The 26,358-nt window shown below is 40.9% G+C and overlaps 1 protein-coding gene and 2 long non-coding RNA genes across 3 annotated transcripts in view; all 3 read right to left on the reverse strand.

Annotated features, from left to right (window-relative positions):
• LOC306972690 lies at positions 1–25,312 on the reverse strand. Its single transcript, XR_013793526.1, has 3 exons — positions 25,269–25,312; positions 12,229–12,289; positions 1–44 (listed from the first exon to the last, which is right to left on the reverse strand). It is a non-coding gene; the product is annotated as an uncharacterized lncRNA (long non-coding RNA).
• Positions 1–26,358, reverse strand: part of LOC306972688 — a 57,147-nt gene that overhangs the window by 3,660 nt on the left and 27,129 nt on the right. The gene's annotated exons all lie outside the window — the stretch shown is intronic.
• On the reverse strand, positions 10,150–11,784 carry LOC306972803 (tripartite motif-containing protein 16-like; the record flags this gene model as incomplete). The annotated part of the gene is made up of 2 exons (XM_079569509.1): positions 10,150–10,858; positions 11,015–11,784. 2 exons carry the CDS (start codon positions 11,782–11,784, stop codon positions 10,150–10,152), a joined length of 1,479 nt encoding a protein of 492 aa, XP_079425635.1.

Consider the following 26,358-nt stretch of genomic DNA (forward strand, 5'->3'; position numbering starts at 1 on the left):
CTTCAGTCTCTGGTTTGTCTCCCTCCACAGTTCTCACGTCTCATCTTTAACCTGGTCCTTTGCTTTTACGTCTGCAGGGCCACCTTCAGATTGGGCGTCTGAAACGTCAGGTTTCACTTTTTATTATATGTCATTTTTATGCATGTACGTGCTGTACTTTATGTGTGTATAGACGGATATGTAAGAGTTTATCATTCCTACATTTGTTTTGTCTTTTTTTCTTTATAAAACTCTGTCCAATGATCTGAAGTCGTACATTAATGTTGTTGGTAACACTTTACATTACGGGCCGGTAAGTCCTTGGTACTTACAGAGGTAATTCTAGATACTTATGGTGGTACTTACAGTGGTATATACTAGTAATAATAGTGGTACTTCTAGGTACTTATTGTGGTACTTACAGTGGTGCTTTTGGTGGTACTTACAGTGGTAATTCTCGATACTTATTGTGGTACTTAAAGGATACTATAGTGAGAATTACAAGGTATGTACTTCTAGAAACCGTGGTAACTCTTAGTAATGAAGGTTGTACTTCTGGTTTTCCCTTATGCTGTTTTATGTTGTTTTATAGTCACACAATCCAAGAAATTACTTCTGTTTGTAGAAGTACCTCATTTACAACCTATGAATTGCTGCTGCGTTATCCTTGAATTACCAGTAAGTACCATAGTAAATAGTAGTACAACCTTCATTACTAAGAGTTACCCCTGTATCTCTTAGTAACTCTGTGACTCTCTAACCCTACCCCCAATTACTAGTAATTACCACTGTAAGTACCATGGACTTACCGGCCCGTAATGTAAAGTGTTACCATGTTGTTCTACCTGTAACACATTGTGATATTAATATGAGGTTTTATAAATAGTACCTTGTGCATCTTCAGTCTCAAGTTTAGAATCTTCCAAGTCATTTCCAGTTTGGTTCTGAATTCAAATAAATGATTGTATCTTCAATTCAATTCAATTCCATTTTTAATTTGAGCATTTGAGTTCCACAAAGTTCTTCATAGGAACAGCTTTCAGAGTAATCAAAGCCAAAGAAAGATACATGTGTAGGTGAAAAGGTGAATAAATAAATAACGTCTTCATAATTATATAGTGATATAGTCGTGTGGCAGAATTACGTAATGTCCTGTCTGGTTTGGAAATATAGTGTCCAGCAAACTTGACCAAAGGGCTAAATGCTGAATTTATGAGACATGAAGCAGACAGGATTGAGGCCTATGAAGTGCATCGCTGTAGTAATGTTGACCTCTGAACCCTTCGCCTGAACCGAGCACATTTTCTCCAGTTCGACTTCACCCAAATCTAAAAGCTTCTCGGAAAAACATTCAAATCGCGACGAAAAGGAGAAGTGAATGAGGATGAAAACACAGCAAAAAGCAGGGGCGAGAAAAAAGCTGCAACAATGCGAGGAAAAACCTTACATCAGTTTTGTAGGTCTTAGCTTTCAAATGATGCGTTACTCTGGTCTTTAGGCGAGACGTTTTTAGATTTGGGTAAAGCCGAACTGGAGAAAATGTTCTGGGTTAAGGCAGAGGGTAAGAGTAAATGTACAATAAATACCAGCACTGGCCTTCTCTTCTTCCAGAACTTCAGGGTTGAGAGAAAGACCATAGATTTAATCATTAGAGATTAGTGGGTCCCATTCAGCCTCATTCATTATAAAGGTCCCGAGTCGTCTGTGAAACTTACATGGCTGCCAAGTCTCCTCCTACGAAGCCCGTTCCTTAAAAGGACAAAAAGGCGGGGGCGGCTGAATGACTTATCTGACAAACAGCATCACTGAGAATTCAAACTTCATGACGTGACTAAACAAGCAGGTGCAGTTGTAGAGCAGAGTTTAGCAGTAAAAGTAGAACTGTAGTTATGTTAGCAAACATGCAGAAAGCTAACTGTAGCCTACCTGAACTGTTCTTCAATCGTTCATTTATTGTTTAACAGGACCCAGCCCTATAGGCGCCGATAATGTTCTTCCCAGTTAAAAAAAAAGACGGGTCAGGATGGATCTCACACACTCTTAGTTCTGAGCCCAGCGCTCTACATGGAGCTAAACAAGCAGAACAACAGTCTGTCGCTGCACATTCATCATCTCAATATCTTTCTTCAACACAAGAAGACAAAGTGAAGGATCAGTTACAGGCCGACAGCCTCATGCCTTTGTAAAATGATGTCATCTACATGCATCAAGTAAAAAAAAAAAAAAAGTCACACATGTATGAACACAGACCAGACACTTAAAAATGTAACATGATTTTTTATTTTTAAATTCATTACAAAGTTGAGCGTCATTGAACAAATGTATAAATAATCAAAGATATTTGTGCTCGTGCTCAAAAGGACACTTCATCTGCTGCTCGCACGAAAATATGATCCCAAACTTCTTCACGTCTAAATATGACAAAGAGCAGCTCATCTTTCTACATATTCACAGAACAAAAGTGAAGGAATCAGTCGTGTGTTGTATTGGAGTTTGCTGAACAAAAAGGAACCTTGAAGAGCAGCTCAGTTTTTATTCACCACTTTGGTTTTCTTCTTTCCTTTCCCTGAAAAAGAAAAACTTTGTATTGCTTTTTTTTTTCAGCACAAACACATTAAACTCCAGAATGATTAAGTCAATTAGAAGTTGTGTTTGAAGAAATTACAACATGTGGTTAAAGTTCCCATAATGTGGACACAGAGTCTTCAATTATGTTATATTTCCTCCAATATATTCATACACTAAGTCAGGCCCGTGGGCCACACTCGGTCTCCCAGTGCTTCAATCTGGCCCCTGATCAATTTATAAATGATATTTTTACTATTTATTATAATGTTAATAAAACCCATTTCACAGCACCAGTGCATTACAGCGTCTGTTGGATTTGGATTAGTTCTACTGTACATTTATGTTTGCTCTGGAACATCAATAACTGAATCAAATCAACACTTTCCTGATTAGTTTAGTTGTGATTTGCAAACCAGCACAACACAGTGTGCTTCTCTCACTTTGATCTGTTTGAAAACATATTTACATGTGAAGGATCATGTTTATGATATTGGCAGATCCTGAATGTAGAACTGCAGCCCATGAACCATTGCCCTCAGTACATTGTTCATTACCTGGAGTTTGGCCGTTCTTGGCTCCTCTGTGCTGTCCTCTCTCTCCGGTGTCCGGGGCCTGGGAGTGTTTGGGCCGAGCGAAGGCCACGCCCACTTTTTTCCCGTCGATCTCAACGTCCTCCGCTGCCTCTTTGGCTCGTCTGCACGAGTCAGTGCTCTCAAAGTCCACAAAGCCAAACCTGAGGAGCAAATGAGAGTGATTCACAGAGGCCCAGCTCCAGACTCATTGTAATGTGTCATTAATGAGCACGTGACTTCAAGATAAGTGTCCGATACACTGGCCCGAGAGTGTTTGTTTAAAAAGTACAGCAAAGCCTTAAAGGCAAAAATAAAGTTTTACATTAGAAAACTGTGACAAAAAATGTAATAAATGTACAGACGATAAATATTGAAAAAAAAAAAAAAGTGTGATATTTCTTGAGCGATACATCGATATAGTAATCATCGTGACAGCCCTAACACTTGTAATCACCACATACACATGATGGCCACTGGGAGGCGCCACACGCCTATGCCAGTTAATCCACTGTATCCTGTGTTTTCAATCAGCATTTTCAATTGTCTGATTAATTTGTCCTATTTGATGTGAGACTGTTTTTCCTACTGCTCACTCATGACCTGCACTTTGACCGGCAGAACTAAAGGAAAAGACCAACAGCTCTGAGATTAGGAGGAAAGACTTTTCCTATTTCAAAATGACCATCTATAAATTGCAATATTTTTTAATTATTTTTATTTTTTATTTTTTGTATCTATCTTGATCGTCTTGAAGCACAAAGAACAAGCTCTCATCATTGTGTCTCTTCTTCATCTATAATGTGGTGCAGTCCTGGTTTTAAGTACCACTGTGTGCTGCCCCCTGCAGGTTACCTCATGTGTGTACAGCTCCAGTATCTCACTCATACAATCCCATCTGTGCACTTCCTGTTTGACTCACTTCCTTGACAGTCCAGTGTCTTTATCCACAAATATCCGTGAACTGGAGGCTCCCTCAAACGCCTCGGTCAGAGTGTCCGCTGTGGTTTTCTCATGGAGGCCCAGGACAATCAGGGTTTTAGACGGGACTGGAACAACCATCATAAAGCACGACTATCACCATTTACTGATTGATTTGGTCTGAATGCAGTCCGCTGTGTCACCAACCTTGTGCCGGCTCGGCTTTCCACTTCAAACCAAACTGGACTTTGAGCGGCCTCTTCTGAATCGCACTGTTTTTGGACGACTTCAGAGCCTTCGCCGCATGTGCCACAGACGCAAACTCCACAAAAGCAAATCTGTGCAGGAAAAGGCAAACACGCTGTATCAATAAGCTCAATAAATGCTCTATCCAGCGGTTTCTAATCTGAGCTCAGAAATCTACATCCTGTTGTTTATTTGTTGTTTATTGAAAGGATCCCCATTAGCGCAGTCATGCTGTCGCTCTTCTTCCTGGGGTCCCACTAAATCCATTCACAAAAAGTATAAACAGTATTTAAATCCATACAAAAATGTGTATCAATACATTTGTATATCCCACTAAAATCCTATAAAAGCTGTATATAAAAATAGCACATATTTGCATTCAGAAAGGAATATCACATGACACGTTCATTTGCCAAATTCAATCCATATTTGTTTGTAAGAGTTTTCTCAGTAACAATTTAAATCTCTTCTTGTCCTCCACTAACGTTAGACTATCTGGAAGTCCATTCCATGCCTGCATAGCTCTGTATGTAAAGGTCCTCGTGATGCTATTCGATCTTACTGTTGGCAAGAGAAATTTTCTGGCCGTTGCATGTCTGGTTTTATATTTGTGTTTCTCGTGGCTGAACAGGAGATTTTCATAGGTAATCTTTGGACATCTTGTCGACATAATACTTTTTACTGAGGATAACAGAGAATACAAGAGTCTGTTTTTCACTGACAACCATTTTAGTTTACTCAGCATTTCTTTTGTGCTTGTCATGTAGTCACAGCACCATTCGTGCTGCTCGGTTCTGGACTACTTGTAAGGTTTTTATCCCTTCAGATGTTGCATTTGACCAGACTGTTGGACAATAGTCCAAGTAGGACAGTACCAGCGCTTGTGTGATTAGTTTAGTAGATTGCTGTGTAAGACAGTGCTTGTATCTTTTTATCATTGAGATCGCCCGTGCAATTTTTACCCCTATCATTTCTTTATGTTTGGTCCAGTTTAATTTACAGTCCACTAAAACTCCCAGCAGCTTAGTTTCATATACCTGATTTATTTGAACTCCTTCTATCTCAAGTTTTAATTCTGGATCTGATTTAATGTTATTGTTAGACCCAACTACCATTGCAACTGTTTTTGACGTGTTTAATATCAATTTATTTTCTTGAGTCCATTTTAACACCTGCTTTAATTCTTCACCTAATACTCGTCGCAGTTCTATTCTGTCTTTTGCTGATGAATACAGAGTAGAATCGTCAGCATACATTACTATTTTAGTTTTATCAAGAGCCAGTGGCATTTCATTTGTGTAAATATTAAAGAGCAAAGGCCCAAGGCAGCTGCCCTGAGGCACCCCGCACGTTATCATTCTTTCTCCTGAGTAATAGCCATTAAAGAAAACTGACTGAAATCTTTTTTCTAAATAGCTTTTAAACCATAATGTCGCTGTCTTCTCAAAACCATAACTCTCTAACTTTGTCAAGATCATCTGATGATTGAGTACATCAAAGGCTGCAGAATAATCTAACATTACAGTTCCAACTATCTTCTTATCTTCTATTTCTCCAAGCCAGTCGTCAGTTATTCGAGTCAGAGCTGTTGCAGGGGAGTGCCCGTGTTTATAGGCATGTTGATGATCAGAGAATAGGTTATTTGCGTGGAAGTAATCATAAACCTGTTCATATACCACTAGCTCCATTACTTTAGCTAGGGCTGGTAATAAACTTATTGGACGACTATTCTGTCCCGAGAATGGTGATTTTTTTATCTTTAGGTAGTGACTTTTACCCTCTTCCATTCTTGAGGACATTTACTTTTGGTGAGACTTAGGTTAATGACATGACTCACTGCTGGAGCAATAATTTCTGCAGTCATTTTCAACAAGTGACAATCAATTTCATCCATGCCAGACGGTTTATTCTTTAGATTTTTCAGAATGTTTTCAATTTTGCATGTTTCAGTATTCATAAATTGAAAATTACAACGTTTGTGTTCCATTATGTTATTTTTAATTAGTTCATTTGATGTTCTAGTATCATTACTGTTGGATATTGTCATCTTCAGACTCTCTACCTTTGTCGTAAAATAATCATAAAAATAGTTTGCAATCTCAATTGGTTTCGTCATAAAGTTTCCATCCACTTCTATAAATGATATTGCACGCCTCTTTTTTCTTCCCGTTAAATCATTTATTATGTTCCATAGTTTCTTATTATCATTTTTAATATTGTCGATTTTAATTCCATAGTGCAGTTTCCTCTTGTTTCTATCCAATTTTGTCGTTTGATTTCTCAGTTTACGGTAGAAGATCCAATCCTCTGCCTTTCCTGAGAGAGATGCTATTGCTTTTGCTTGTTCCCGTAGTTTTATTCGTTGTTTTAGATCTTTATCCAGCCAGGGTGTTTCTTTGTTCTTTACTGTAAACCTTTTGACTGGAGCATGCTTGTTTACTATTGACAGAAAAGTATCATTAAATTTCAGTATGGCCTCGTCAACATTCTCTTGACTCATTACAGCTGCCCAATTAGCGCTTTGGATTTCCTTAATAAAATCTTCTTTTATGAACTTTTTATAAGATCTTTTGTTCAAAATGCTTGGACCACACTTTTCTATTTTGGCTTTCCTTACTGTAAGTATTAGGTCATGGTCACTGCATCCAACTTGAATAGATAGTGCTTTTGTACAAAGTTCGGGAGTATTCGTGAAGATGTGATCAATACATGTTGCAGTAATGGTTCCGTCCTGTTTTTGACATATTTTCGTAGGTTTTTTAATCAATTGTATAAAGCCATTTGCACTTGTGAAGTCGACAAGTTTGCTTTTTTGTGGGCATTTATTTGCAAGCCAATCTACATTCAAGTCACCCATAAAATAGGTTTCTGAGGCTAGATTGCTGATTTTTTCCAACATTTCTCCAATTAAACTCATATAATTACTGTCCGCCCTAGGTGGGCGGTAGCAGCATCCCACTATCATTGGACTTACATGAGGTAGATGTATTTGCAACCAAATAGTTTCTACATTACAGTCCCATAGATCCTTTCTGACTTTTGCTGGTATGTTTTCCTGTATATAAAAAGCTACTCCTCCACCGTAACGGTTTCTGTCCCTTCTGAATATGTTGTACCCTTGTATTGCAATTTCTTCATCATCAAATGCGTCGTCTAGATGTGTTTCTGAAATCCCTAGGATGTGCAGATTGTACATGTATAATAGTTCTTTTACATCCACTAGTTTATTTCTTAAACTGTTAATGTTAACATGTGCTATTTTTAATCCCGTTTTTGGTATGTGTACATCCTTCATGATAAAACTGACATGCTCTCAACTGTGGTTAAAATCCTACAATGTGGGATTCCCTCAAGGCTTTTTTGGCGTACTACTGTTTGGTCTTGTATGTACAATTAGTTTGTCGTGCCTTAAAAATGCTATGTTTCCTTTAGCTTTTTCTTCTCTCATTTTCGGTAGTAGTTCTTTTCTTCTTCTTATGGTTTCTTCTGTATAATCGTCGTTAATAAAAACATTGGTTCCTGTAACCCGGCATTTCAAACATGTGCAGTGTCTGGTCAGTGCTGTGGACATTATTAAGGTAAGACACTGCAGGTGAAGAGGGGGGGAAAATAAATGTAGAGACATCAGTGTGAAACCTTTGCTGTCGATTAAATATGAGCAACAAATGTATTGAAAGTTTTAAGTAAGTTTATGTTTTCATAAAGGGTCATTTACTGGTAAAAATGGCTAAAATTGTTTATATTTTGGTGACGAAAGCTGAATAATAAATTGAGCCTGGTTTAACCTCTTAACCCCCACCTGAACCGACCACATTTTCTCCAGTTTGGCTTTACCCAAATCTAAAAGCTTGGAAAAAATGTCACTATAGTGTAATAGGTCGGGATGGTGGTGTGGTTACCTTTACGGTGTGCAGTGGGCGTCACCGACATAGGTTTCAAAAGCGGACACGCGCACGGCGCGTCCGTTTTTTCGGCTTTGCGGCGGCGTCGTGTCGTGCTGCTGCTTGACTGGGTCGGGGCTCCACAGTCCCTAACCCCTGTGCATGTCAGGCCGGTTCGCTCAGGCCTGCGTCGGTCTCTAAGCGACCGAGCTGTCTCCTCTCTCCCCTTTGCTGGAGTGTGTGCGTCAGCCGCGCGGTGCGCGCTTGGGGTTACTCCAGATTTGGAGTTGTGTTGGATAGCGCGCAATCCCTCCTCGCCTCTTCCCCTCCTCCTGCCCGCGTGCGCAGAGTGTACAGTAGGGCTTGGCGCGAGTTTGGGGTCTTCCCCGGATCCTGAGCTGCGTGGGAACAAGCGCGCTCCCCCGCGCCTCTTCCTCTCCTCGCGCTCCTCGTGCGCTCACGCAATCTCGGTCAGCCGGCACCAGGCGTGTGGCCTACTTTTAGACCGCCTCCGGTGAGGGAGTGCCGTTGTTTTGTCCTCAATTATTTTGTTTACCAAATGTTCAATCTATGGGGTGCAGTCTGAGGCAGTCCCAATGCCCTGTATGAAACTTACTCAAACACACAACTGACCCTTTACAGGCTGCGGTGAGTTTCGCCGCCTTGCATGTTGTTTTTGCCTTTTTTTTCCATGTATTTTGGTTTGCTGTGCTTATTATGAATTAGTGTTTTGACCTTGTTTTTGCGTGATTTTGATTTGGTTGCATGGTGTTAATTCTGTTTGTGTGCAATTCATTTCCCTGTTACTGTACTGTGCATGTGTTGCCAATTGGTCGCTTGTGTGTTTTGTGCTATGGAAGTTGTCTGTCCTGCATATACTGCCTCGTAGATTTTTATCAGTGTACCTAGGCCTATTTTAATGAATCGCTAAATAAAATGGATGTATAGTGTATTAAACCTCCTCTCTTTATTGTCCAACCTAGCGCGGCGTATTACGAGTAATTCTGGTCCTAGGGCCATACTCCCGGGTGGCGTTGTTGGTGTCATGTGTCCTACCTATTGCCCTTGCCACAATAGCAACGAGAAAAAAGGATGAAAACGCAACAAAACAAGCAACACGCAAAACACGAGAAATAAGAAATGACAAACACTGGATATGAGGAATGACAAGGTTGGTCCATCAAGACTTTATTTTCATGTTCAGATAAATGACAAAAAGATTCAGACTCATTAGTGGAGCAAAAAACATCATTTTCCCTCATACACCGTCCTCCAGAGCCCAAAACTCTTTCTCTTGTCTATCACACAAGAATAGATTTATAAAATATATCACAGGTGTGTTAGAGTTGTATATGTTTTTCCCTCTTGGTTTAATATACGCGGTAACAAAGAACAGAAACAGTTAAACAATACAGCGGGTCGTGGATCGACATTGTAATGATGAGTCTTGAAGTAGATTCTGTATTTATGTTTGTTTTGCTTCTCTTTTACATGTTTTTAATCATTCACAGATAGTTCTGAACGTTCTCAGTGGATTTTCTCCTGAAAACTCACTGTCAGCGTGTGATGAAATAAAACCCCATTATCTGACTGCAGACAGAGTAAAATAATCCACTATCAGGGAAAACTCAGTGACATTATAGAAAACATTTACTTCCTTTGACATTTTGAAGTAAATGAGTACAGACTAAAACAAAGTTATTACTTGTTTAATTTATGATTTTGATTTGTCCTTGTGTAGAAAGTCGTGTGTGGAGGAAGAGATTTTCTAGTTTGTTTAAAATGATCAAATAAAATAAAGGTCAAATCCATGTGACTAAGTTTATTGAATTTGAAGCTTGTTTACGAGTCAGACCGATAAAATCACACATGTTCAGCTTTTTGACACAGGACAGACACAAGAACAGCAGTCATTTTGAAGTCCTTGTAAATATGGCAGGTACAGCAGGAAACTTTGATCAAACATTTAAAAAACTAGTGCAGTGTCATGTGAGTTTTGGAAAACATGCAGAATCTCCCCTGGTGTAAACCCGAAGTCCAGCGTGCAGAGGCTGAGTGAAGGTGGTCTGGACTCTGTGCAGGAGGATCATGGTTTGATCCTTAACGCTGTAGAAGGACAGAGCTCCTGCGCTGTGGTCCAGGTAAACTCCCACTCTGTTTGAAACTGGACCCGGTACCTTTGAGCGGACTTTGTTGAACCAAAATGTGTAGAGACTTTTCTCACACTCTAGGGCCCAGGATTTATTATTCAGTCCAAAGATTGATTCATGACCTCCTTTTCTGTTGATATCTTTATATGTTACTCCGATATAAACCCGTCCCTTCCAGGTCAACTCCACCTCCCAGTAACAACGCCCCGTCAGACCCTCTCTGCTCAACACCTGGCTCCAAGAACTAAATCTGTGTGGATGATCAGGATAACTTTGGCGTTGGTTCAAATATGTTGCTCTTCTGTTTCCCTCAGACAGAGACAGATAATCGTAGGCTGTATTTGGGTCGAGTGTAATATCACATGCATATCTCAGGAAGTCCTCTCTAAAGTTGACGGGCTCAGGTTCAGACAGTTTAAACTTTTTCAAAGTGAGCTGCAGTTTGTCTTTGAGCTCTGACACAGCTCTGGTCAGGTCCTCTAAGTTCCTCCTTGTCCTGGTCTGGATTCTGGACTCTGTCTCAGACTCAGTGCTTTGTGTGGCTCTCACCAGAGGAGGACAGAGCTGTATGAACTGGTTATGGTCTGGTGTGAGGGACAGTGTGTCCAGCTCAGAGAGGGTCCTCTTCAGCTCAGTGACGTCCCGCTGCAGTTTGTCCTGAAGCTCTTGGACTTGCTGTAGTTGGCTCTGCTCTTCAGACCGGATCTGCTGCTCCACTTCAGAGCGTCTTTTCTCTAAAAGCAGGGCCATCTCTCTGAAGTCGTCCCCGCTGCGCTGCACTGCAGTCTGGGCAGAGCGGCTGATGTCCTGGGCCTGCTGTCGGAGCCTCTCCTGCTCCGTCTCTTTGTCCTGGAGGCTCTGGAGCAGCAGGGGCCTCCTGGTCTGCAGCTCCTCCTGTCTCTGGGCCCTCTCTTCTGCACAGGACACCGTGTCATGGCCCTTGTGTTGGTCCATGCTGCAGAGGTAACAGATGACCTGCTCATCTGTGCGGCAGAATATTTCCATCAGCTTGTTGTGTTGAGAGCAGAGGTTTTCCTGGAGTTTGTCGGAGGGCGCCACCAGCTGGTGTTTCTGAAGCATGGCCACTTCATGATGAGGCTGGAGGTGGCTCTCACAGTAAGAGACCAGACACTGCAGACAGGATTTAACAGCTTTCAGCTTCCTTCCAGAGCACAGATCACACGACACGTCTCCAGGACCAGCGTAGCAGCGGTCAGGAGGGGGCGCTGTGAGCCCTGTCCTCTTCAGCTCCTCCAATAGATCAGCCAACACTGTGCTTTTGACCAGGACAGGCCTGGGAGTGAAGCTCTCTCTGCACTGAGGGCAGCTGAACCTCACCTGTTGGTCCCAGTGGGTTTGAATACAGTCCATGCAGTAGCTGTGTCCACAGGGAACAGTCACTGGATCCTTCAGTAAATCCAAACAGATGGAACAAGTTATGGCGTCCTGGTTCAGAGCTCTCTGCGCCATTTCTGCTCCGGCTGTGAGTGACTGTGTGAGTTTCACTTTTGCACAAACGAATCCTTGGTGTTTCTGACGACAGAGGCTCCTCCCACCAGCTGCGCCTGCCCAGAGCTGAGCAGGAAGCACTGTTTTCTTTTCTTTTTTTCACATCAGAGATTCTTTTTAAGGTGCGCCGGCAATGAGTTTGTGTCAACAAGTAGATTATAACTAACTATAACTTTAAAACTCAACACACAAAGCATTCAAACAGACAGTATGTAATCCATGTGTTGAATGAATTATGAACTACTACATTCTCTATCTGTTACTGTTCTCACTATTTACTATTTGAGTATTTTGTGGCTGCAACAGCGAGAAAAATAAAGGTTTCTTACGTCACCAGAACTGGCAGCTTCTCCAACATTATTAGGTCCCTTCAGTCTCTGGTTCGTCTCCCTCCACAGTTCTCACGTCTCATCTTTAACCTGGTCCTTTGCTTTTACGTCTGCAGGGCCACCTTCAGATTGGGCGTCTGAAATGACAGGTTTCACTTTTTATTATATGTCATTTTTATGCATGTACGTGCTGTACTTTATGTGTGTATGGACGGATATGTAAGAGTTTATCATTCCTACATTTGTTTTGTCTTTTTTTCTTTATAAAACTCTGTCCAATGATCTGAAGTCGTACATTAATGTTGTTGGTAACACTTTACATTACGGGCCGGTAAGTCCTTGGTACTTACAGTGGTAATTCTAGATACTTATGGTGGTACTGACAGTGGTATATACTAGTAATAATAGTGGTACTTCTAGGTATTGTGGTACTTACAGTGGTGCTTTTGGTGGTACTTACAGTGGTAATTCTAGATACTTATGGTGGTACTGACAGTGGTATATACTAGTAATAATAGTGGGAATTCTAGGTACTTATTGTGGTACTTACAGTGGTGCTTTTGGTGGTACTTACAGTGGTAATTCTCGGTACCTATTGTGGTACTTAAAGGATACTATAGTGAGAATTACAAGGTATGTACTTCTAGAAACAGTGGTAACTCTTAGTAATGAAGGTTGTACTTCTGGTTTTCCCTCATGCTGTTTTATGTTGTTTTATAGTCACACAATCCAAGAAATTACTTCTGTTTGTAGAAGTACCTCATTTACTACCTATGAATTGCTGCTGCGTTATCCTTGAATTACCAGTAAGTACTGTGGGAAATTGATGTTTTTTAGCTAATGTTATATTTTATAATGCTATTGAATGTTTTTGATGAATTTAATCTATGTGCTTTAAAGTTTCAGTTGAAAACCAATCTTTTCACACGCATATTGCTGCAACAATACCCCATTTCTCGCTCTTGCATTCTTTTGCTCATATCTATGGAGACGTCCAGGTGCCCACACCAGTGTGGACAATAATAACTCCAAATAAGGCATCAGGAAGACACTTCTAGTGGAAAACTACTGAGAGAAAAGCTTGGTGACCTTGGCCTAAGCTCAACTCATCTCCTATCTCTTCGTGAACGTCACATTTTTGATAATATATATTGTAAGAGCGCAGTTAGACGATGCTTTTCCCGGGACTGCCCCGCTCGAGCACCGTGTGTGTGTTAGTGTAGGGACTTTAGCGCTCGGAGAATCTGTGTTTAGAATTGTAATTGTTATAGGGAATAAATCTTCTTTGACTAAAGCTATTGAATTTTGGTGGTTTCTCCTTGGACCTTGGGATCAACGAACACGCTTGGCGAGACCTTTTTGATACTTTAATATGTTAAACTTAACTGTTTTACTGTGTTTAAATTGATCTTATGGAGTCAGATCTTGTGTAAATTAGAGTGCTAATATTTCCTGTAAAATCGCCTACAGTTTTGGTGACCCCGACGTGATTCCAAGTGACCAATGGGAACCCCAGTCTAGTCCGCAAGGACTTGAAACAGGCAACAGACCTCCGTGACCTCTGCTCACTTGTGTACACCACCGCGGCACTTCTAAAAAGGTAAGGACAAGCCTGTTGTTTTTAAATAACCAAAATTGTCCACATTGGAAACAGAAAATTGTGTGTACACAAGTAAGCATATCACTGAGAGTCTGACGTTTCAATTTGAAATAGAATACAAAAATTTAAAACTTAAGAAAACGTATAGTTAAAGGTTTTTGAAAAACACAGATTGTCTGAATGTGGTGGCTCGAACGGAGAAGTAGGGACAGAATTTAATGTTGTGAAAGGTGCTGGAAGTGTGAAAAGTGAAATGAAATGTATATAAAAATGTATATAAGTTTAAAGTGACTGAAAGGGAGTGGTGCCGCGTGATGCTATAGAGAAGTCAGTAGCGGGCCAGACTGGGTACTGCGTGACACTAAGTCAGTAGCGGGCCAGTCTGGTACTGCGTGACACTAAGTCAGTAGCGGGCCAGTCTGGTACTGCGTGACACTAAGTCAGTAGCGGGCCAGTCTGGTACTGCGTGACACTAAGTCAGTAGCGGGCCAGTCTGGTACTGCGTGACACTAAGTCAGTAGCGGGCCAGTCTGGTACTGCGTGACACTAAGTCAGTAGCGGGACAGCTTAGGCACCGCGTGACACTAAGTCAGTAGCGGGCCAGTCTGGTACTGCGTGACACTAAGTCAGTAGCGGGACAGCTTAGGCACCGCGTGACACTAAGTCAGTAGCGGGCCAGTCTGGTACTGCGTGACACTAAGTCAGTAGCGGGCCAGACTGGTACTGCGTGACACTAAGTCAGTAGCGGGCCAGACTGGTACTGCGTGACACAGTCAGTAGCAGACCAGACTGGTACTGCGTGACGCTATAGAAGTTCAGTAACGGGCCAGCTCGCCTAAAGGTACAATTATCGGAGGAGGTCGGCGTGCCTTGCTCATTAACGATATTGTAGCCTGCCACCCCGTAGACTGGAAAAGACCTAGACGTAGGTTCTTTGTTGCAACGTTACGGTATACGTTGGGGAGGTTTGTGGTCCTCAAAAACCGTTGTAAATATTAAGAATATAAAAGTCACTCGTTGTACGGTCGGCGTGCCGTTTTGTGTAGAGAAATGTGCATGGTATTAAATTGTGTAGCCCGGGATATTAAGTATTGTGTGAAAAACTTTGAAATTGTGTAAACTATGATATTAAGTATTGAGTGAAAATGGATGGTGAACATGAGAGAGAGTGTGGAAGAATATGGATGGGATGGATGGATATGTGTGAGTATGTGTATAAATAAAAGTTGTGCAAAGAGCTCCTTAAAACTAGCGTCTGGCATTGAAAGGAGTTCACATAACTAAAGTTGAGGAGGAAGTGAAAATAATAATAATAATAATAATAATAATAATAATAATAATAATAATAATAAAATATATATATATATATATATATATATATATATATATATATATATATATATATATATATAAAAGGAAGCAAAAACATAATGGATACAATAAACTATAACATGCATACTAACAGAAATAGATCAAATGCAAAAGGTTTAATAAATAAAAGGACACTGCTTTAGGTTATGGACTCAAACGTCCGTACTTTAAGTGCATATGAGAGGTTTTAATTTCTTTTATATTTACAGAGATACAATTTGTTTAGTGCAGCAATTTAATAAAGGACAAATGGGAAGAAAAATTATTTCTATCAATATATATAGTTAATAACAGAAGGATAGTCCCATAGAAGTTTACTTTAATCCCTGTAGGGAAATCCATAGAAAAGAATTACAAGTGACTGAATTCTCATTGATAAAACATGGTTGGCACAGCGACAGTTTAAATTTTACTTCTATTTATGTCACTTCTTGTTACTGTCCAATGAGGAAGTGAGACCATAGTATTTGTGTTGTAGGTAGAACCTAATGAATATTAACATTTTTAGCAGAATCTTAAGTATAATTGTTTTAAATGTTTTAGCACAAGGTTTGTCTAATGCCATAATCGTGCACATGACAAATGTCACTTTTAATAGACCTAAGGAAAACCTTTGCTGATATCTGGCTTCGAAACTAAATACCGTGTGAAAGAAAAACACAAAAATGTATTAATTGCGACAAATTACTGAAACAAATATTCCTGTGAGCAGTCGACGAAAGATAACACAAACCTAAATCACATTGTAGCAACATGCAGTGTTTCCCCTACCATTATTTACAAGCAGAACAGAATCAAAGAGAGCAAAGCATTGGTGAGAGATGGTGAGTGTGTGACTCGATGGTGTGGGACAGTCTGGATTTGAAAAGTGGCAGAGAGTCTATGGTACGTAGGTCAGGAGGGAGTGAGTTCCAGAGCTGGGGGCAGAGCGGCTGAAGGCTCACCCCCTGGTGACGGAGCTGGAGAGAAGGAGGAGCAGAGTGTGTGGGCACTCTGTGAGGACAGATATGTACGGAGGAGCCAGGTTAGGAAGTGCTTTGAATGTAATGATTTTTGTATTTTGAATTAAATTCTTTGTTTTATGGGAAGCCAGTGAAGTTGCTTGTGAGATGTGAAGGTCCGTGTGATGGCGTGTGCTGTACGGTTTTGAAAGAGCTGCATTTTCTGGAGAGAGTTGTCTAAATTGAACTGGATATTTATCATAAGGAAATTCAAAGAAAAATGGTTACAATATTATCTACAGGCTAGATATTTTCCCCGGCAGTGTGCACATTTTGGTCTTAACTTCTTAGTCAAACCGGTAAACATATAAGGGAAACACTGACATGGTTTGAGAACTGTATAGAGTTATAGAGTTTTTATAAAGTTTGGGATAAAAACATGTACAATAGGCCTGGATGAAAGAGAGTGTGTTTGAGAGTGCGCATGGGGGACGACGGATGGAAATTAGCCCAAGGCTACAATCCGGTGTGGCTTTTTTACATGCATGAGACCCATGTATGTTCATTAACATGCACTGTCCCTACCAAATAAGCCAATAAATACATTAAAAAAATAAAAATAAAAATAAGAGGAAATCACTTTAATCTGAAATAACTGACCATATAAGGACCAAAGCAATGGGCCAAACATCGTGTTTGAGCTAAAATTCGGAAGAAATATGAAAAATCTAGTTTTTATATATACAAAGATGAATATGATGGTTTTGTATTGTGAAGATTTGTAAATACTGTGCAGAAGATACAAAAAACAACTGTAAATATTTTAGAACATCGAACATGAACGTTGAAATATTGCCAAGAACTGACTGATAATTGAAAATATTATTGAACACAGCCTGATGTGAATTAATAGAAGGAACTGAGGGGCAGATCATTAGATTGATCTCCTGATCCCTTCCATTCAAACTGTATTGGCTTAGCAGTTTTAGTATTATCATTTTAATGGTACCTCTAAATGAAATAAATAAAAATAATGGACTTGAACACTAAACAATACGGTGCAGTGTTTATCTCCTCAGGTACCTGGCACATTGTGGAGATTGACTTGAACACCCTGATGGCAAGGACCTTTCCAGGTATATAACAATAATGAGGGGGACACTTGAAACGGACCCCTGAACAATGAATGGGGGAAAAGCCGTTATAGAGACTGGAATGTGGAATGTGGACAGACCTGATCAACCTGGCCGCAGTCACCATTCTTATTGTCTGACCTATTTTGATAAGGGTTCTATAGGAAAAAATAAAAAACATGGGCAAAATTAATGCTAATTTGAACCAAAATTGTATATTAAGGGCTTCAGTGAGCCCTGGCACTGCCAGGTAATAGTAACGGTGCCATTGACAGTTACCCCGACTGACCCTGACTTTGACATGACGGACCCTGAGAGTTCCCTGGTACCAAAAGGACCCCTTTGTGGGGTGAAGACCCGGATGAAGACATCTTCCCTGTCCCTAGTATTGATTATAGCACACAAAACACACTTTATGATTTGCTAATACACCTTCACTACAGACAACTGTTCCATGAGAACTGTGTGATCAATTATATATCACATGTGCCTTACTGACAAGACAAGAGCATTATTAGCATTATTAATGACTAATAATGTAGTAGCCATTGTATGAAAGCTTTCTACTTCACCACAAACCTTATACTCATTTGATATACTGTGACAGAAATATATGCACTCTGTTATCACACTCACGTTATACCCATGTGTTCTAATCAAATTATTTTAAGAACAGTGCTGATTCTCTATTATATAACTTTACGTAAATGCCATGTTTAAATTTTGTCTTTCTAATTATCATATTAAACTAAACTTTAAAATGACACAACTTCTAAATTGTTGATCTCAGTTCTCCTGGAACCACATTTCGCACACACGTGGAGCTGGAGCTAACAAATAGGTTTTAATCAGGTACACCATTAGTTACGGCCCAGGGACAGACGACGAGGCAGGGATAGAGAGGGTTTGAATCTCCTGGTACTCGTCGCAAATTCATGCCTGGTACCGGCACATCTGAAACTTTCTTGCCGTAAAGAAGGGGGCTGATTCTGAGAGTAGTTTACTAATAGTTTTAGGGCATTTTTTCTTTTCCACCCGTTGTTATGACACATTCTTACTCTGTGCTGCTATGCCACATCATTGCTGCTTACACATAACCGCTGATGGGGCACCATAGTGGTCTGGTATCTATCTCCATGGCGACCGGATATGTGCTGGCCTGGCAGTGCTCGTTTCTGATGGTTTAAATGGAGATCTGCATATCTAGCCACTTCCTGCCTATACAGTAATATAATGTAACACTTCCGGGGTTTGTAGCTTGTCATGGGTGGACAAGCTAACGGGGTATAGTAAGGGTCACTTTCACGTAGTTTAAATATATATGAAAATGAAGCGCCTGGGATATTGTAACGTAAGAGGCCACTTCCAGAAAACACAGTGCATTGTTTCGGTTGTATCCGAAAGATGCTCTAATCAGACCAAGATCAGGACAGGAAGTGCTCCAGCAGCACATCGCAACACTCCATCGCAACACTCCATCGCAACACTCCTCACACATTCCTTTTTGAAACACATGATTATGAGCTAATGATAAACATTTTTTCCCGTTGAGCCCATCCTACTTTGAATTTGAAAACAGCCCTGGACGGTGGTATCATCGGACTCAAACCAGGCCGGCTGCAAACTATTCCACACCGGACGTCTCTTCTTCCATTGAATAATTTTCCTTTTTCTGCTTCCGCTAACCACTTGTGTCAGTTAGTCTCCAGGTCAGAGCTGCAAGTTAAGGTCTCCAGTTGGTTCTTAGGAGTGTTTCCTGTTCCCACTGTACGTGGATATATTACTCCCTGGTCGTAAGTCACACTTTACACCGCTTACATGCCTCGTTTGAACTACTCTGATGGCCTGGGTTACCCCAGTCCAAAAGAGGGAAGATTGGTAGTATAATAATTATGGGAATTATAATGGCGGGAATTTTTCTTTTTCTTTTTTTTACAAATAAACACCTGACACACCACAACATTCACCATTAACAGTAGATATCACTCACTTAATAGCGGCATGTATAGACCTTACAATCTCAGACTATTATTTTAATGTTGGCGTGATGCCACGAGACAATACGGCACACACTTACTCTATTGCAGTAACTCCGTGGTCGTAACCCAGACCGGGAGGTGGGGCATACACATAATGGCAACTGCCATGACCACATGCAACCACACTTTCCAGAACAACGATTTATGGTATGATGTGACCAGACCTTTTAAAATGTGTGCCCGACGCAGTGATTTTTATACCAACCTCATTGACCCGCATGGCATGACACAGACAACCAAAAAAAATATGCATTAAGTCAATATATGGTACAAATATGCCAAATGGACTGCTAATCACAGGAATCTGATCAATTGCTTTGTGTGTACCCAAATGCCCAAAGCTTCAGGAACCCCATCTTTATTTGTCAGACCATACCAATCCAAACCAGCTCTGACATGCTACCCTCTGTCCTGTCTAAAGGACTGTTAAAATATATCACTCATATTGAACAGAACCCCCACCTTTGAATTAGAAACTACTATAGAATTTTGTCACAAAAGCCATCGCTGACCTGCAAAAACTGGCAGAGACCAGAAATTTCTGTTGCTTGTACTAATCATACTGATTTGGTTCTGTGTCTTTGCCATGTGCATAGTGCCCTGTCTTCGCAGCATGCTGTCTAAAATGATAACCTCGATGGTGGGACCAGGAGGACAGTACATACTGATGCCGGTATCAACGGATGCTGCGGAGACAGCGGACACCACAGAGACTGATGAACTCCTGCCATAACAGTATACATTGAACACACACACACACACACACACACACACACACACACACACACACACACACACACACACACACACACACACACACACACACACACACACACACACACACACACACACACACATATATACATTTGTATTGTAAGTTTTTTGAATTTGTATTGGACATTTAAAATATATATTTTTTATATCATCAACCTTTATTGCAGACTCGAGGTCCAGTTAAAACGAAAAAACAAACACACAACAACATTTAGAGCAGACAACTGTACCAATGTTGCCACAGTTCAGACTGGTAGCGCGTGGCACTGACTTTGATGTTTGTCAAGCTCATAATAATCATATTGGCACAGTTGTTGAGCCGACATATAAATCTGTACATTAAATTTCTCAAAACAGCATGAAAAGTTCGGATGCCAGCAGAAACAAATAAGTGGCTGGCACTCTCCCATCGAGGTCTTTTCAGCAAAATTCTTAGACAGTCGTTATATGCCACGTTAAGTTTCCGTATGCTCGAACGTTTATAGTTTGACCACAGGTGTGCTGTATAAAGTGGGGTACAATAGGCATTAAACAGTGTCCTTTTCACTACATTTGTACACGCACCAAACCTGCGCACAAGAATATTAGCCTGCACATACATCATGCGGCACTGTCGGAGCACGTCATCATCGTCTGCCAAATCATCAGAGATAAAATGTCCCAAATATTTGTATTTGCTGCACAAGGTCAGATTATTCCCGCACAAATTAAATGACGGAAAGTTCAAAACTTTATCGTCTCTTGTTCTGCAAATCATTATGACACTCTTGTTTGCATTATATTTGATGTCATAGTCCACACCATATTTGGAACACACGTTTAAAAGTTCCTGCATCCCAGCACTGCTTGGACTAAAAACAACAACATCATCGGCGTACATGAGATGATTTACAAGAGTAGACCCAATCATACAGCCGGTCCTGCACACATTTAACAGTTGTGACAATTCATCCATATACAAACTAAACAGTACAGGAGAGAGGATTCCACCTTGTCTCACTCCATTGGTAACACCAAATGGAGCCGACACACTACTGCCCCATCTCACCTGCATCACCTGGTGGGCGTACCAGTAGGTCAAGATTCTCAATATATACTTAGGTACTCCTCGCTGACGCAGCTTGATAAATAACTTTACATGGTTCACATGGTCAAATGCCTTGGATGCATCAATGAAGCATATGAGCATAGAGGAGTTTTTACTCTTATACTTTCTGATAATTTCCTTTAAAGCAAATATGCATAAGTCTGTGCCATGCTTTGCCTTGAAACCAAATTGGTTATCTGCAGAGTATATCACATCTTGTAATCTACACAACAGTACTTTCTCAAGGACCTTTGATACAATGCTGGCAAGGGCAATGGGCCTATAGTTGTCCGAGCTTCCCATTCTACCCGCTTTGTCCTTTATGACTGGGACCAGGGTGATAGAGAGGAGTGCATCAGGCAGAATCCCATGGGTCATACAGCTGGTGAAGCAAATTGCCAGAAGGGGAGATAGTCTATTGCTGGCATTTTTCAGATGTTCAGCAAAAATAGCATCAGCACCACAGGTTTTATTGTCTGTCAGCTTTTTTATGGCTTGATACACATCATGAGCCGTGACACTCATACATTCGACCATATCGATAGCCTCTACATTAAATTGTTCAGTGTGTATACAGTTGAAGAGAGCATCGTAATGCTGTTTCCAATGCTCTACTATGTTGTCTGGACCAGAAATGCCATCCACAGTACAGGGCAAAGTTGTCTTGTTGCAGTTAAGGGAGCGTACTTCTTTCCAGAACTCCATAACATTGTTTGTCAAGAGCTTCCCAGCCAATGAATCTGATCTTATGCTTTGCTCATTCTTTGTGATGAACCTAATGGCGTACTTGTATCTAGCATTAGTGAACTTTTTGTTTTCAAACACAGGACCTTGTCGAGGTTTTCCAGCCTGTGCCCACTCCCTTGTAGCTTCACGGGCCAGTTCATGGTACCCAGCTTCGTACCTATTCCACCCAGGCCGTTTAACATTATTGTTTTTCATCCGTTTACAGTAGGGTTTACCACTTTCAACAAGAGCACTTACTATTCCATTATAGAATGCACAAATGTCCCTCCTGTGATTCACGTCAACACAGTTTGGATCAGTACATCTGATTGCATCGTAAGGTAAATTAATTCTGCTCAATAGTATATCAGTTTGAATGAAATAGGAAATACGGTCTTCCTTAGTGAGGGCAGACCAGTCCAGCTTTCCTTGGAACGTAGTATTGTTGCTTATAGACAACACCGGCAACTGGTCAACTTTAATTGAGAATGACAGGGGTATATGGTCACCTGTAACCATATCATACAGTATATCCATAGACCCAATGCAGGCATGTGCATCAGATGTACTAATACAGTGGTCTAGCCACGATGTAGTATGCCATGCCTCACTGATATAGGTATAACTGTCATTAGGCAACAACAGCTTGCTCGACAAAATATAATTATGATCTTCGCAGAGCTGGACCATATATTTTCCAAATGAAGAATTCATATCATTTATGTCAGCATTCATGTCTCCTACAACATAGATACTTGATGAGAGACAGCTTTCAACAAAAGAATTTAAAAAGGCAAGCTTATTTAAGTATTCATCCTCGTTCTGTCTACATTCATATGGGGTATATACATTCAAAATTAAAAAGTCCTTATTGTCACTGGTGAACTGTACTCCAATACACCAATCAGCACCCAATCTGACAACTTTTATGCATTTGTCAAGCGCTTTTCTCCACAGTATTGCCACACCTCCTGAAATTCTCCCCCTGACAATACCCCTGTCAAAGTCCGCAGTGGATTCTCCGACTCCATGAAAATTGTCATTAAAAGAGTTTAACTTCTGCAAGTCTTGCTGGGCTAAAAATGTCTCCTGCAAACAGAGTATATCACACTTAACTAAAAGATTGTCAACAATCAGACGACGAGCTTTATCCGTAGCGCTGTTCCCAAGCCGCAATCCACGACAGTTATAGGACAAGACTCGTACATCCATAGTTCCAAATTAGTTTACCACCACCGCGGTGCCATTACGCGCGCGCTCATCCCCTGTGCCAGGCATGGTCCTGGGGTTCCCAGCACGACGGGGCTCGTAAAACCGCCGAACAAGGGCACCCTCAGGCCAAAGATCTGGGTCATACATCTCACTCACGTCGTTACATTCAGCACAGACTTTGAAGGAGCTAAATCGGCTGTGCACAACATCTAGTTTATTACAGGTCACGTCACGGCCAAGCTTTTCTTTTAGATACAGAGTTAGCGTAGTTTCATCCAAATCCGGAGAAAATCTGGAAGCAAACACACTCACCAGCTTGGTCCTGACCGTTCTGATGTTGCCCACAGCCCCAGTACCAACAATGGGCTTGGCGGTCCTTGGTCTTTTCACTTGTCCAGGTGCACCAGCGCGCGGTCGAGCAGTAGTATCCTCTGCTGTTGCGCGTCGGGGTTTTCTCACCACCTGACTCAATTTCGGCGATTGTGGCCCATGTAGACTCCACTCCGCTGTCGTTTTCACTTGACTCGTGGCAACATTCAGGATTGGCACTTCAGAAGTATCCATATTATCCAGGCTATGCGCGTTTAGATCCGTCGGAGCTCTCACATGGGACAATGACGTTGCGTCTGCCACTGCTACATCCGCGTTAGCGTCTTTAGCCCGATCCAAACTTTCTGTTGCAGGCCTACGCTCCAAATCACCCACTCAGTCACGAATACCCTCCGTCACCATACGTAGGTCATTGCTAACATCAGCCTGCAATTTCATTGTTTCTTTCATTATGGCGACTTCTGCGCTCAGTTGCTCCATTCTTGTTAGTAGACAAGACACATCCAAGCTATTGAACGTAACAGGCGGCAAGTCATCCAGATAATAAGAAACAAATCTGGGGGCATTCTCACCACACTCATTCAACACTTTTAGACAACTTTTTATGTTGTTTACGTCTTTCTGTGCTCCTTTGTGTGAGACATTCCTCTGTGTTGTAGGGCAGAGTTCAAAGAGGGCCTTCTTAGATGATTCAATCCACTCAGAGTCAAACGCATTGGTAGCCAGAATTACAAGCTCATCCTGGCTCATTGTCCTCATTTTTACAGAAAGGAAATTCAAAAGTTCATCCTCAACGACCACTTTTCCATCCACAGTCTGGTATACCTCAGGTTTCAAACGAGAACGTTTAAAAACAGGAGCAGCAGACGCAGCAGACGCAGCGCCAGCCATCGCGCCCTATCACTGGGTTATACACAGCCAATTCATTGTTTGCTTTTGCCATTTTTGTGATCTCTGGTTAGAGATCAAAAGAGGGAATGTGGGAAATTGATGTTTTTTAGCTAATGTTATATTTTATAATGCTATTGAATGTTTTTGATGAATTTAATCTATGTGCTTTAAAGTTTCAGTTGAAAACCAATCTTTTCACACGCATATTGCTGCAACAATACCCCATTTCTCGCTCTTGCATTCTTTTGCTCATATCTATGGAGACGTCCAGGTGCCCACACCAGTGTGGACAATAATAACTCCAAATAAGGCATCAGGAAGACACTTCTAGTGGAAAACTACTGAGAGAAAAGCTTGGTGACCTTGGCCTAAGCTCAACTCATCTCCTATCTCTTCGTGAACGTCACATTTTTGATAATATATATTGTAAGAGCGCAGTTAGACGATGCTTTTCCCGGGACTGCCCCGCTCGAGCACCGTGTGTGTGTTAGTGTAGGGACTTTAGCGCTCGGAGAATCTGTGTTTAGAATTGTAATTGTTATAGGGAATAAATCTTCTTTGACTAAAGCTATTGAATTTTGGTGGTTTCTCCTTGGACCTTGGGATCAACGAACACGCTTGGCGAGACCTTTTTGATACTTTAATATGTTAAACTTAACTGTTTTACTGTGTTTAAATTGATCTTATGGAGTCAGATCTTGTGTAAATTAGAGTGCTAATATTTCCTGTAAAATCGCCTACAGTACCATAGTAAATAGTACAAGTACAAGTACAACCTTCATTACTAAGAGTTACCCCTGTATCTCTTAGTAACTCTGTGACTCTCTAACCCTACCCCCAATTACTAGTAATTACCACTTTTAGTGCCACAATAAGTACCACTGGCATTACTAGTAATTACCACTGTAAGTACCATGGACTTACCGGCCCGTAATGTAAAGTGTTACCATGTTGGGTATTCTACCTGTAACACATTGTGATATTAATATGAGGTTTTATCACTAAATAGTACCTTGTGCATCTTCAGTCTCAAGTTTAGAATCTTCCAAGTCATTTCCAGTTTGGTTTCTGAATTTAAAAACAATGATTGTATCTTCAATTCAATTCAATTCCATTTTTAATTTGAGCATCTGAGTTCCTCAAAGTTCTTCATAGGAACAGCTTTCAGAGTAATCAAAGCCAAAGAAAGATACATGTGTAGGTGAAAAGGTGAATAAATAAATAACGTCTTCATAATTATATAGTGATATAGTCATGTGGCAGAATTACGTAATGTCCTGTCTGGTTTGGAAATATAGTGTCCAGCAAACTTGACCAAAGGGCTAAAGGCTGGATTTATGAGAAATTAAGCAGACGGGATTGAGGCCTATGAAGTGCATCGCTGTAGTAATGTTGACCTCTGAACCCTTCGCCTGAACCGAGCACATTTTCTCCTGTTCGACTTCACCCAAATCTAAAAGCTTCTTGGAAAAACATTCAAATCGCGACGAAAAGGAGAAGTGAATGAGGATGAAAACACAGCAAAAAGCATCAACAGGGGCGAGAAAAAAGCTGCAACAATGCGAGGAAAAATCTTACATCAGTTTTGAAGGTCTTAGCTTTCAAATGATGCGTTACTCTGGCCTTTAGGCGAGACGTTTGTAGATTTGGGTAAAGCTGAAGTGGAGAAAATGTTCTGGGTTAAGGCAGAGGGTAAGAGTAAACGTACAATAAATAGCAGCACTGGCCTTCTCTTCTTCCAGAACTTCAGGGTTGAGAGAAAGACCATAGATTTAATCATTCGAGATTAGTGGGTCCCATTCAGCCTCATTCATTATAAAGGTCCCGAGTCGTCTGTGAAACTTACATGGCTGCCAAGTCTCCTCCTACGAAGCCCGTTCCTTAAAAGGGCAAAAAGGCGGGGGCGGCTGAATGACTAATCTGACAAACAGCATCACTGAGAATTCAAACTTCATGACGTGACTAAACAAGCAGGTGCAGTTGTAGAGCAGAGTTTAGCAGTAAAAGTAGAACTGTAGTTATGTTAGCAAACATGCAGAAAGCTAACTGTAGCCTACCTGAACTGTTCTTCAATCGTTCATTTATTGTTTAACAGGACCCAG

Source organism: Gobius niger (assembly GCF_951799975.1).
Source record: "Gobius niger genome assembly, chromosome: 13".
NCBI classification, from domain to species: Eukaryota; Metazoa; Chordata; class Actinopteri; order Gobiiformes; family Gobiidae; genus Gobius; species Gobius niger.